At 45.8% G+C, this 14627-nt stretch overlaps 1 protein-coding gene across 2 annotated transcripts in view; it reads left to right on the top strand.

Moving 5' to 3' along the window:
• Positions 1–14627, top strand: part of CDH13 (cadherin 13) — a 1030265-nt gene that overhangs the window by 910967 nt on the left and 104671 nt on the right. For both annotated transcript variants that reach the window (XM_032613947.1, XM_032613948.1), the window contains exon 9: positions 13124–13306. In XM_032613947.1, the coding sequence (XP_032469838.1) occupies positions 13124–13306 (183 nt within the window). The remainder of the gene's footprint in view (positions 1–13123; positions 13307–14627) is intronic.

The following is a 14627-nucleotide window of genomic DNA, read 5'->3' on the forward strand; positions in this document are numbered from 1 at the left end:
CACAGTTCTAACTGGACCAAATGAAAAATTCTGAGGCCCATCGAGAAAGCCCCGCAGGTGACAGGGCTGCCCCTCAGAGGAGGGCCCGGTCCTCTGCGGCACCTGAGTCCACTTAGCACGCACAGGCTTGAACGTGTTTGTTGAAAAGTGAGAGGCAGGCAAGTGTCAGGAAGAAGGAAAAGCAAGAAAAACTACCTTTCTTCTTTTATAAAAGGGATTATCAATGGCTAATTCAAAAATTGTAGAGTAATGAAAACTACATCGGTAATTTTCATAATAATTACAGTCTTTAGTCTTACCCTTGAATGTTTTTCTGGCAATGTCTGATTCAATTAGCCTAGAAAATGTTATTATGCTATTTCAGTTTTCCCTTGAGACTTGAGTCTAAGACCAACTTGCTGATAAATCTTGCTCTGGGGGAGCTCATGGGCTGCCATTTACAGGCAGGTACTTGTTAGGGAGCCCCTGACCTGGTTTAGGTAGATTAGTGATTCTCAGCCAGGGAGGATTATACACACACACACACACACACACACACACAGACACAGACACACATACACGCACACGCTCCCCTGGGACATCTGGCAATGTCTGCAGCTTGGGTGCCCCTGGCATCTGGTGGGTGGAGGCTACGGATGGTGCTCAACATCCTACACAGGACACCCCCCACCACCACCCAACAAATCGTTATCCAGCCCAAAGTGTCACTAGCACTGCTCTTAAGAAACCCTAAGTTAGATTAAAAATACATTTAGGAACTAAAAAGTACTACTGGTCAGGGCACCTCTCTAAAAAGTACTATTGGTGAGGACACCTTTGATTATACGTGACACCAAGTCTAAGTAGTTGTAGACAACCGGGGAAATTTATATTGTCAGAAATATTATTTAGCAAAACTAGTCTACTCTAATGACAGCAACAAAAAGCCCAAAAGAACAAAGTTTATTTCTCTGGTCACATTCCTTGTAATTGATGTGCACCGTTACAAACTTCATTTCCGTGTTCTTTCTGTCTGTGTTCATCATAACAATGTGCCTATATTGCTTATTACGTGTCTGGCATTCATCTTGACATTTATAAATATTCTCAATCATCATAATAATCCTATAAGGGTAGGCACTATTATTTTTCTCATTGCGCTGATGAGAAATCAAGACACAGAGAGGTTAAGTGACTTGACCAAGGTCACACAGCCAATACGTTATAGAGCTTCAGGGGGTGTTAAACATGAGTAACTTTCCATCATTCATTCTTTTCAACATGAAAGATGGCCATCGGGGCACCTCTCTCCCCACACAGACTTCCGGTGTGACTCCACCCTGGGATCAGAGCCCAGAAGGGACAGAGAATGATTTTTCTAATCCTTCCCCTCTCACTGGGTCTGATTCCCAAGGGAATGATTCTCATCCATCTCTTCTACCTGTGGGACTCAGATGTTCTCAGAAGCACCACAAGCCACCTCTGGGAAGAAATATGCAGAGGTGCCGATGGGAATTACAGTTGGTCCCGTGGGGTCTATTTGAAACAGGAATCAATGGTGCAGACACAGACAATGGATTTAGAGCAGTTTCTTCTGACAGTGACATTTGGGATTTAAATATAAATTAGAAGCTGTAAGGCAATTCCATGTGTGAATTTGTACAAATCCCTTGTAACGAAAGCAGAAGGTTTCTCCTGTCCTTATTTGTACTGGGGCATTAGCATCAGGAGCCTAACCAAGTGTGTCGATTTTCCTACCGCTCAGGAGATTAAAGATGTACTTTCTCTAGTTAGAAACGGCTGCAAGGGGCACGCACGGAGCAGGGCTTTTTCTCCGTGAACTCTGGGGTGTCCGTCTCATTTCTGCATTAAGCTGAGTGATAGCACATGCAAATAGGGGAAAGGAGGCTACTTGAAGTCAGTTAGTCAAAGGAGATAAGGCGCCCATAGATCCCCCTTCTTTCCAACCCCTCCTGCCATTCAAAGAGGGAAGCTTCATTCTCAAATATTGCCTTTGCTCACATGGGAGGGGGCAGTGAGCTCTGAGAAGCCGGCAAACAGTACATGGCCTCATGTGTTTAAAAGGTGCCACCCAAGCGCTCTCTGCATATTGGTGAATGACTTAGATCTCCACGGCATGACACACAGAGTCACCATGTGACCCAGCAATTCCGCTCCTAGGTATCTGCCCAAGGGAATGAGAGCATACGTCCACATAAAAACATGTCCATGAATGTTCAGAGCAGCATATTCACAATAGCCAAAAAGTGGAAACAGCCCACATGTTGATCAATGGAAGAATGGTTAGATAAAATGTGGTCCATCCATGCTGTGGAATATTATTCAGCCAGTAAAAGGAACAAAGTACCAACACAGGTTACAACAGGGATGAACCTTGAAAACAGTATGCTAATTGAAAGAAGCTAGACACAGAAGACCACATGTTGTGTCGTTCCATTTCTATGAAATTTCCAGAATGGTAAATCCATAGAGACAGAAGGTAGGTTGGTGATTGTCAGGGGCTGGGCTGGGGGGTGGGGGTGAGGAATAGGATGACTGCTTAATGGGTACAGGATTCCTGTTGGAGGTGATGAAAAAGATGACCTCCAGGAGATGGCCCTGTGATTTCATTGGCAAATGTATTCCGTTGGTCCGTTAGCAGCTCCTGTAGACTCCTGGAGCAGAGAACTGTAAGAAATCTCAAGGGTCCCACCAGTGGCATTCTTTGGCACTCCCAACACCGGCTAGGACCCACACAAGCTAGAACAGGTCACAATGATCTTTTTAAAGTTCGATCCTAACACTAGGAGGGGGCCTTCGGAGTCATTTCAAGCAGCTGTTCTCACCTCTTGGCCATTCATCAGAACCATCTGGGGGAGTTTTCAGAAATGCAAATGCCTAGGCCCTACCCAAGGAGAATCTCTGAATGTGGGACCTCAGATCATGAGTAGTTTTCAGGTGATTCTAATGTGCAGTCAGCATTAAGAACTCCTGCTCTAGCCTGATACCCTACACCTCAGATAAGCAAACTTGGACTCAGAGAAGTTACAGAATTTACCCGTGAGTTAGAGGTAGATCAGAACTTGCCCCATTTCACTGAATTTTCCACACCTGTAAATTTGCAGAATTGCATAAACCAAATTCTAAGTCTTTAGAGCAGACCATGCTATTGTTCCTAAAGAAAAGTCATTCTTCATCCAGATTCAGATGTTTGTGTCAACTGCGTTTCCCTGCAGAAAATCTCTTTGCTTCTCAAAATTAAGCTATTTTTCAGTTATCTCATCAAGTGTACAAATGTGTTTTGCCTTTTCTCTCATTTTTTTAAAAAGAGAAGCTCAAGCGAAGGAGAGATATTAATGTCAGATGAGATAAAGTCTCCACACCGGGCACGTGGAGAAAAAACAACGCACGCATATTTGCTCCTTGGTTTTTATTTTTCTCTCACCATCACATGTAATATTTATTTCATCGGTTCCCTAAGGCAGTGATTTTCAAACTTCATTTCAGCAGCAAAACTTTTTTTTTCCAAGCAAAATCTTAGACAAGAACTCTAATATACAAAATGGATAAAATATATCTAGCAGATTCCTCGGGCAGTTTCAGTCTTTCTTGTTCAGAGAAAAATACGTGGTACATTCGTGGGACTCCTGCACCATCCCTCAAACACTGTTTGTTCCAGGGAACATAGTTTGAGAACTATTACCCAGCTGTATTATTTTTCTGGCAGTCTTCAGTGACTGTGTGTTCTCATTTGGTTTTGAGGACAAAAAGATATGTTTTAGTATTTGAGTCTTTTCTTCCTGAAAACTCACTTTTTAGCTGCAGTATGCATCTGTAATTGGTAAATCCAAGGAGCTTCAGTAGGCGAGGTCACGTGGAGGAAGAATTGCATAAAGAAATTTGGTGGACCATCGGGCCCCCAGCAAGCCAGAACCTGGCTGGGCATCTTCCTCCAAAGTCGGGTACCCAGCACCTCCTCTGTGTCTGCAGCAACCATGGAAACTCCTCCTAGGAAATGAATCAATATGGAAGAGAGTGCACTGAGTGGGGAGGGGAGGATAATTCCTGCCGGAGCACGAAGTGAATATTGTTTCCCTCTCTTGCCTGTTGGCTCATCCCCTGGCACCTGTAGAGCTGGGAGGCTGCGTGACACTTGGTCTTTCCTCTCGTTGGAACAGGTCCCCAGATGCAGCCCTCCAGGCACGTAGCTCTCCTCCCGTCCCGGGGCTCCCTGGGGTGGGGGGTGGGGGGGTCACATCCACTAGGTGGCGTGTGCCTCGGCTCTCCTGGACCAAGAACCACACTGCCTGGCATGCCAGCGGCTCTGGAGAGTCCTGCCCCCTCAAGCACATGTTCCTCTGTCATCGAGCTGCTCTTCCTTATTATCACTGAACTGTTTCCACCTTCAGCTTTTCTGTTTCCTCAACTGTTTAGTAACATTTAACTGAGAAGACTCTCCTAACCCGTGGAGAAGTCTAATAGGCCAGTCTCTAACTGTCCTTTACCGCGGCTATAGTTTTAGTAAAGCATCCGGCACAAAAGAAAAACACAATAATTGTCAGTAGAAGAAATTAATGTTAGTTGGATCAGGAGAGGACCTTGATTCTGTTCTCTTAAAAAGAGTTTTTAACTTTTAGCGACAAGCAGTGAAATATTTACAGATTCAGTGATATGTCTGGGATTTGCTCCAAACAAGACAGGAATGGGGAGAAGTGGGCGTGTAGATGAAGCACAATGGGGGCATAAGTTGAAAATCTTTGAAGCCTGATGATGGCACATGGGGTTCATTACTTCATTCTGTCTGCTTTTATAGCTGTTTGAAAGTTTCCATAGCAAGATGTAAAAGAGAAAAAGAAAAAATATTTGAGGAAACATCTGTGAAACCCAAGTCTTCATCAAAAGGACCACATTTACGTCCTGAGAGAGATAGACATCCATCCACCACAGCTGTTTTCCCAGGGCTCCATTAGATGCAAGGAGTAGAAACACAGTCCGAGATCAAGGGTGCTTCCTCATCTGTGTGTCTCTGAGCGCCCCCAAGATCTCCTGGGTTTTCTTTCAGTGTGTCCATTCTTTGGCTTCTCTATGCATCTATTCGTTCATGTCCAAATGACAAAAAATGGCCACTCCATTTCTCTTCTACTCAGAAACTTAGGATTTAAGGACCCTTTGCCCTCTGATTATATAGCCTGTATTTCTCTGAGTTCATATGCTTAGAGAAATCATCTGATCGTTCATGAAGCAGCCAATAGATTGGTGACTTGTGAGTCCAGTTCCACTTCTGGGTCCGGTCAGCTCTGGCAACAAAAGCTGGGATCGTGTGGTACAAATGGCCCTCTAGTAACACTCTTTTCAGCAGGAGCTGGGGACGGTATCATTTCCTCAGATGTTTTATGGATACAGGCACCCTGAACTAAATCTGCTCAGAAACTTTAAGAATCTTCAGGAAAGGAAGACTGCCATCCACCATTACCATGTTATCATCTCTGGCGTGTGACGTACAATTTAGTTCACTTTCCTTTTTCTCAGTGAGAATAGAGAAAAACTGGTCATTCTTCTTGTCGTGAGACCCTCCAACACACGTACACTGTCATCTTCTCCCCTCGGGTTGTATTCTCTAGACAAAAATGATCCCAAAGTTGAATGTCTAATTATAGCATTCTCACTTTATGAAAGAGGTGGTGTTGGGCATTTTCGGAAACAGAGACAAGACCCGTCTCACGGTTGATAGGCGCACGCCCCAGGCTGCCTGCGCTTCAGAGGGCGGGGAAGTCTCTATTCACAGTTGCCGGAAATCCCAGCTCTAGCATCTGCTTTACGTCTTCTCTCTGTGAACTGTCTCCCATGGGCGTTGAAAACCAAAGGGCTGACACCACTCTTCATTTTCAAAGAGAAAACGATATTTAGAGAAGAGAGAGTGTTGACTAGATGGGAAATGAGTAAAAGATGCTCACCAATGTCTGGGGCCATTATGGGCTGTTGGGTTCCCGAATGGTCCCCTCCCATCTTGGTATTACTTCGGGGCCTGTCCATGCACATCCTACTGGGACCTGGCTAGGGAGGGACTCAGTAGGCACAGTTGTCTTGAGGGCTAGCTGATGAGGAGACCGTGATTCTCAGCCAAGTAACCTAGAGTCCCTTGTGGGGCTCTGCTGTTCATCACTTCTTAGACATAAAGCCTTCTTTAAAATACTGAATAAACTCTATACTTACTAAATGTGTTATTTAAATATTATCTATATTATATTATGTGCACTTTATATATATATTACATTATATATATATATATATATATATATATATATATATATATATATATATAGTGTGTGTGTGGTACGCAGGCCTCTCACTGCTGTGACCTCTCCCATTGCGGAGCACAGGCTCCAGATGCGCAGGCCCAGCGGCCATGGCCCCCGGGCCCAGCCGCTCCACGGCATGTGGGATCCTCCTGGACCAGGGCACAAACCCATGTCCCCTGCATTGGCAGGTGGACTCTCAACCACTGCGCCACCAGGGAAGCCCCATTTTATATTTTTATATTATATGTATTTTAAATATTTTACATTATATTACATACATATAAAGTACACATAAACATTAACTGTAAGCTGAATTAAAATGTCCTCCTATGTTTTCTTCTAAAACATTGATTGTTTTACCTTTCACAATTTCTGTATGGTGTGAGGTCGGGAATCCAAATTCTTTGTTTTTTCCACATGGCTCACCAATGGCCCCAACACCATTTATTAAAATGGCCATTAGCTGTAAACTAAGTCATGTCCAAACATAGATGCAGCCTGGAATGAATGACAGTGGACAAATGGTAGAAAAGGAATTGTGTGAGCAAAGCGTATAAAGAAAATGGGGTGATCAGGAGGGAATGTGTCAGTGTGCTGAGTTGTAAACCCGTGAGGGGAGAGAATAGTGTCCCTCTCATTTACTGCTGTACTTCTTGTGCCTGGCAGACCCCCTGCCGTGCAATAGACATTTAATGACTAGCTATTTAAATGAGGTGTTGCATCTTTCTACCCCAGGATGACTCCTAATCATAGATAGAAGGAAACCAGATATCTGATGCAGCTACCCCTTCTAAATGTGCGTGTGATGAGTTAACATCATTTGTCTTGGTGATAAAGATCAAGACAAGGATATGCAAGCTTGTGAGTGTCAGGTATACACTACTGAAGAGCAAAGAGCTTCTTCCACACCCACCGAGGGAAGTAAGCTATCTATATAAGACAACCGCAATGGAAGGCAGACTGTGATAAAAACAGAAAGAGTCACATTCTCCGATTTATTAGTAAGTATTTCATATGATACAGAATAAAATCGATCATCATCACCAGTGCTAACAAATACTGATTCCTTACTCTATGCCAGGATCCTTAAATGTATGATCTTATTTATAGCACTCACAGTTTCTACCCATTAGGCTATCAACAAGAAATTAGATTTTTCCAACAAGCTGCATCGTTTATGTAAATACAGACTCATAAAAGTGCTTGCAAGTTCAGTTTCTGATGATGTCTCCCTCACCCTTTTATCCTCACAAATAGAAACTGAAGTGTGTAAAACTTTCCGGGACCTTATCTTTTAATTTTTTCAAAGCCAGGGCCCAGATGACTATATCCCAGCTTTTCAAGTTCAACATCAATTCTCCATGAAACCCCAGGGTTGGCAGCTCATGAACCTGGACTCCAGCGATCAAGCAGGCAGGCTTGCATGTGTCCTGTCCCTTAAAGTCATCAGCTGTCACTTCTCCCCCACCTGTGCCTTTTAGCCTGCTGATCGTTATTTCCATCTTCCAGGTTAACCTATAATGACCAACTCTTTGCTCTGTGAGGAGCAGTGTTCATTCTCAGTGTAAATTAAAATGCAAGTCCCTCTTCCCCTGGTGATGGATAACCTTTGTGGCAAGTCCAAGTGGTCTCTTCCTAAATGTCCATCACAAAATTCACCTCACCTTGGCAAAGAAAAGAAAATGAAATAACTCAGTTCTGAATTGAGAGGAGAGAGCTAATGAAACTCAATATGTCCCAAGCCAGTCGCCCACACTGATGGTGTAAAACCATGTTTTGCATCTCGTATTTGATTTGCTGCACAGTTTAACAGAAAAGTAACCTTATTTTTTTCCAATTAAATGAAGTAATGTTACAATCCGTAATTCCTCCTGCTCTAGCATGGTAAATTAATGTCTGTCTATTGTTTTTAAATCACAGAGTGAGCATTGCTATAGAAATATAAAATGGTACTGTTTCATTTTCATCTACTTAATTTTCCATTCTTGAATTACATAATGGGGTTAAACATTGAATAGAATTAATAGAATGAGTATTTAATTAAGCCATAATGAGTTTCTAAATGGATGCTCAAGGAAACTGGCTTTATAGTTTATGCAAGAATCAGATAATGGTCTTAACAAAGACTATGATAATTGTGTTGAATGTTTTCGGTATTTAAAGATTTTTTTCTGACTTCTCCCAGGAGGAGATTTAAACAAGGCAAATTCTAACTGCCTTTCCCTGGCCCACAAGGCTGTGCACGATCTGCCGCAGCTCTCCTCTGGAGTCCAGTAGCAAACAGCTCTCCCCCAGTTCTCCTTTGCTCTCCAGCCACACCCACCCCCCTCTGGTCCACAAGTGCCCCGTGCTTCCTTCACCGCTGGCCTTTGCACCTGCTGTTCCAGATGCCAGGAAGGCTCTCTCCCCTTTCGTCTCACAGACTCCTCTGCTTTCAGTTCTCAGGGAATTCTTCCCTAATGACCTTCCCTAGACGGGGTCAGGCACCACGCCCTCTCACCACTCCCCTCAAGCTTCAGGCTCTCCAAGAACTATGTTATTTCTTGCCCAACACTTCACATATTTTTATAATTAAACATATGCCATGTCTGTTGTCTTGTTTACTAGTGTATCCCTAGAATTTATTTTTTCTATTTTTTAGAATTTAATACAGTATCATGCGTGGTACACAGAAGCCGCTTGACAGGTATTTGTTGGCTGGCTGGCTGGAATATGGATGGATGGGCGAATGGGTGAATGGATGGATGGATGCATGGATGGAGGACGGATAAGTGGATGGAAGGATGGATGGATGAATGGAGAATAAATAAATGGATGGATGGGTGATGGATGGTAGGTAAATGTGGCTGTGGACACATTACTACATCTAAGGCTATATTAGGGTCGTAACGCATGCTGTGAGAATTTCTAAAACATTATCACCTTCCCGTTCCACTTGGACTCATTTGCCCACACACTAAAAAGGTATTCTGCACCAGCCTCTTGGTTGGTGTCATGGGAGAAACTGCACAGGCTTTTCTCACCTATACATGGCCTAAATATTAATTTTACAAATTCATCCATCCATCCAGAAGATCTTCATGTGTCCAGCACTGTGCTGTGCACTGGGGACCAGGCGCCATTAAAAAGAACGCATTTTTTAGGGTCAAAGAAAATTTTAATTTTTTTCCTCACATCAGGGGGGAAAAAATGAAATTTTTAAAGCCTATGAAAATCAAGTGTGGTAGGAGGGACCAACAAGCGTAACATACCCAGTGTCTTCGAAAGTCATAAGGCATCCCTGCTAGAGATGTTCTGGAGAACAAGGGAGGTCAACCTATCCCTCCTGCCCTGCACCATCCAAGCAAGTGGCAGAATCAGGCATCCGTCACCATGCCAGTCCCTCTTAGTCTCACTCCGGTATAGCTTCATCCCTTCACATTTCCTCCCAGCCCTCACCTTTGATGCCAGGCCCCATTTCCTATTTTAAGACCATTCATTCACTCAACAAACACCAAGTGTGTCCCTTCTATGCACCCAGCATCATGCAAGGGGTGGAGAGAAAGCCCTGAACAAGACAGACACACCTGGAGCCTCCAGCCTCCTCAAATCGTGATCTGTTCTTATAGTGTCTTCCTCTCAGCAATGTGACATTCACCTGCCTTGACAAAGTAACTTCTCACCTGTGGACTGGATGTAATGGCATTCGTACCTGACTGATGGTTTCCAACATCCTCTAGTCTTAGCACTCCCAAACCCACTGAATTGTCTGCCTGGTGTCCCAAGGTACAGGTGTCAGAACAGCCACAGGGACAGGTTATGAGCTGAGGTGTGCTGTGATCAGTAGGGACAGAGAATCAGTCCTCTGGCTCTGGATCACAGCAGGGGGTGGAGGACCAGCCTAAGCAATGGGACTCTTGAGTGGGCATGAGTAATAGAACTTGTGGAAAGCAGACGTTACTGGAGTCCAGGAGATTTGTATCTGACCTTTGGTTCACTCGAGAACTGTGGACCAACCTCTTCCTTCCTTCTTTCTCTGTGCCTGTTTCTTTATCTGCCACCTGTGGGATTGGATAACACGTGTGTCCCACTCCTGGACGCATGGCAGACAGCAGTAGCTGATCACAGCTCTCCTTCCTGCTGATCCCACATGCACTGCAGGCCCCTCCCTCAGCATGGGACCCAGGCAGCCTTGCAAAATGCACAAGGGCAGGCTCTCACATCCCTACTTTGGCCCTTCTTGACCTTGAACTCTCATTCTTCTCTGTCCAAACTACATATTAGAATTATCTGGGCAGGTCAGCAAAACACTGAAACCCACGCCTTACCCCAGACCAACTGCATTGGAATAGGGTTATTTTTTTTAAAAAAAAACAGTGTTTTTAAAAAGCCCTCCAGGAGATTCTAACAGGGCTGGGATCCACCAGTGTAGATTTCAAGCTCAGGAATTCCATAATTTTTGTGATGAGGGGGGAAAGATAGAAGTTAGGCCTAACTTAAACAAGAATCAGAGGAATCAGGTCAAAATAATTGTCTCGTGGAGCTGTTTCTGTGTGACAGTATCCTCCACTTCCCCTCGCTCCAGCTCCGTTCCATCCAGTGCGCATGTTCCAGGAATTTCCCAGCACCGCTTGTGGGGAAGGGAAACGGCTCACCCAGGTTTGCTGAGTTGTGATAGACAAATTAGTTCCTGTCTCCCCCAAGGCATCAAGATTATGGCTTGTGATTAACGATTTGCAAGTGAATTAATCAGCCACGGCTTTTGAAACGTCATTTCTCAAATTACTTGTCTTTGAACATAAGGGCTTTCTGACATCATCTCACTGTCTCTAGATTCTCTTTCCTAATAATTGAAATTCCAGGATATTTCTTCTTCTTGTTGTCAGCTTATTGGTATTGCTTGTGTATCAAATATTTGCAAACAGATTACTATTCACCAGAGGTGTATCAGAGGTAAGCACCAAAACAATACTTTACGCTTCCAGCTCAAAGCAATGTGCTGATGGCTTGTGAAATTCTCTATCTAAGCTGATTTTTCATTTATTGATTTATTTTTCACCACACCTACTTGCAACAAATATTTGAGATGTGTCACAATAAAAACACAGGTACAACAAAGCTCCAGACAATTGATTTATATGTTACCTTAGAAAAATGTTTCCTCCCTTTTAAAGTCATGCTAGGTGTAGGCAAGGGGTGGGAGGGATGAAACTGGCTTCCTTCACTAAGGAGGACGCTACAACTGAGCAGAGGCTCTGGAGGCAAACACTGGGGTTCCAACCCCCTCCCTCCATATATGAGCGATGGCGGTGTGCTTATCTGGTTACCTTGTCGTTTAGGGTGGGTGAGGCTGTAATAGGGGCGGGGCGGGTGCACAGCCGTTACGTACCACGCAACTGTTACCGCAAGACCTTAAGCACAGGAGGGTTAGCGAGAGACACTTAGTGTGGCAGTTAGAGGTCGCTCGGCCAACGGTCCGCCCGGGGTGGTCCTCCTGGCAAGAGATAAGAGGTGGATCTCCGTGTGCTAAGAGGTGGATGGGGGCCTTCCCCCTGGGGCCCTCCAGGCCCTCCCCGGCCTCAGGCGGTGGGTGAGCTGGGGGGCCCCAGGACAGCCTGAGGGCTGTGTCCCGCAGAGCTCCAGAGCCCTTGCCATGGCCACCCACTGGCCAGGCCTGGGCCTTGAGGCCACGGGAACCTCTCTTCCATCCCCTCCTCTGCTACCGAATGGCGGCGGCGGTCTCCCTGGGTCCCTGGGACCCGGCCCGCTCTGCCCGAACCTTTGGGTGGCCTGAGGTACCTGAGGGCCGGCTGGGTCGTGGGTGCCTGGCTCCCTCAGTGATGACAGCTGGGCAGGGTCTGGGGACATGGCCCTGAGGGCACTGCCAGCCGGGCCTGGGCATTGGTGGGAGGACCCAGCCTGGGTGCTGGACGAACGCTCCTGGGCAGGGTAACTGGCCCCCGCGGGGACCCCCTCCTCTCAGCCAGGGCCTGGACCTCAGAGGGCGAAAGTTGAGCCTTGGGACCTTGCCCTTACTTGTCAGAACAGAGAGTAACATTTGTTTAGGTGGAGGTTTACAGGAACACCGTGACCCGACGGTGACCTGACCTCAGGAACGAAGGATCTGACACCAAGAAGTCTGCAGCAGCTAACCATGCCCCTCCCTTACCTTTCCTGTAAAAGGGCTTCGCTGAAAGCTTTCAGGGAGTTCAGGGTTTTTAAGGCATGAGGCATACATCTCCTTGCCTGGCCCTGCAGTAAACCTTTCTCTGCTCCAAACTCTGACGTTTTGGTATTGTTTGGCCCCACTGTGCGTTGGGCATACAGATTTGCATTCAGTAACAGGGCTACAAAAACAAATGCAAACAAAAATGCATAAAGGCTCAAACTCAATACAAGTTTGTTTCTCATTCAACAACAGTTCGGGACGGGCTCCCACCCACCTCCATGTGGTGACTCAGGTACCCAAGCTCATTCCCTCTTGTGGTTCTACCTTCCCCTTGGGTCTCCTGGTTGTCTGCATCCAGGTAGATAGAAGGAAAGGGGCCCAGAGAAGAGGCACAGCTGTTCTCTTAACCCTCAGCCCAGGTGAACCCAGGCCAGCCCCGGCAAACATCACTTCTGCCCACATCCTGTAGGAGAGGATTCAGCCTCATGGTCCCGCATAAGGCTGAGAGGACCTGAAGCATATCATCTGTTGGCACACACAGCTTCATGATCTTCCTCTGTTAGTCTTTATTATTTAATGAGATGGTGTGGGTAATGTGCCCAACACCAGGCATATGGTCAGAGTGCCATCAGTGGTCTTCACTATGATTTTATTTTTTCCCCAAAATAGTGACAGTAACGGTCTGCTTTGTTTGCAGTTTCAAGCCACAGTCGAGGAAGGAGCCGTGGGAGTTATTGTCAACTTGACAGTTGAAGACAAGGACGATCCTACCACAGGCGCGTGGAGGGCCGCCTACACCATCATCAACGGGAACCCTGGGCAGAGCTTCGAGATCCACACCAACCCGCAAACCAACGAGGGGATGCTCTCTGTCGTCAAAGTAAGGGTGCTTCCGACTGCCCCTCCCTCCTCGCCCGAGCACCCAGGGCCCCGGGTCGAGGATAGACCAGCCGCTGTCTCCTCCTCCTGGAATTAAAATGGGAAAAGGCTTCAGCTTAGGGGTGTGCTTGTACTCTCATGGCTATAAAACCAAGTTGTTCTACAGGTTCTGGAAAACCTAAACTTCCTTGTAACCTTAAAAAAAAAAAAAAACTTAATTTTTAAATGAGATTCTCCATATACGTGATAATGAATTATCAAAGATATGCAAAAATGGGACCTGTGAAGGTTTTCTAAAGATCCACGGTCAGATTGCACATTATTACAGTCCTTAATCTTTCTTAGCAGAGTCTCAGTTACTGTCAAACACAGCATAGAATTACACACACGGGATGCTGCTCCGTGTGAAACCGCCTGTGAGCACTGCTGCCCAGCAAGCTGACCTCTCTCTGCTACAGGGGGACCGAGAAGGAAAGTGACAACAGTGTATCGGGAGGGCTCAGAAATGTGGGAAGGAGGGGGGGGTGGCAGCAGAGCATGCGAGGCTGGTGGTCCCCGCGTCCTGGAGGAAGGGATCTGGGAGGTTCTGGGAGAGCTGCTGCCAGACCAGAACGTCCATCGGAACACAGCTTATTTTCTGGTGGGTGCAGCAATTTGCCTGGAAAGCAGGGAGCAGTCGTGTTTATAGTAATCGTATTAGTGGACCAAGCAGGAACGTTGTTACCTACTTCCTGTGTGCCGTTGGCCAAGATGCTTAATTGTTTTCTGTGTCTTGGTTTCCTCATCTGTAAAATGAGGATGATGGTACAACCCACCACTCCAGGTTGTTGTGAGGAGTTCACAAGCTAATATGTGACTGGCACACGGTGCCTGTGTTCATTTCCTGGGGCTGCTGTAACAAATGACCACAGACGTGGGAGCTTCAAACAACGCACATTTAGTCTCTTACGGTTCTGGAGGCCAGAAGTCCAAAATCAGTGTCACAGGGCTACAGTCGGTGGGGCTGGTTCCTTCTGGAGGCTCCGGGGGAGAATTGACTTCCTCGTCTTTTCCAGCTTCTGGAGGTCACCTGCATGCATTCCTTGGCTCATGGCCCCTTCCTGTATCTTCGAAGCAGCAACCCAGCATCTTCTTATCTCTCTCTGACTTTGACCCGCTGCTTCCATTGTCACACCTACTTTGACTTTCCTGCCTCCCTCTTTTTTTTTTTTTTTTTGTGCAGTGTTCTTTAATTTTATTTATTTATTTGTTTGTTTATTTATTTATGGCTGCATTGGGTATTCGTTGCTGCGCACGGGCTTTCTCTAGTTGCGGCAAGCGGG

This window comes from Phocoena sinus, chromosome 19 (assembly GCF_008692025.1).
Source record: "Phocoena sinus isolate mPhoSin1 chromosome 19, mPhoSin1.pri, whole genome shotgun sequence".
Taxonomy (NCBI): Eukaryota; Metazoa; Chordata; class Mammalia; order Artiodactyla; family Phocoenidae; genus Phocoena; species Phocoena sinus.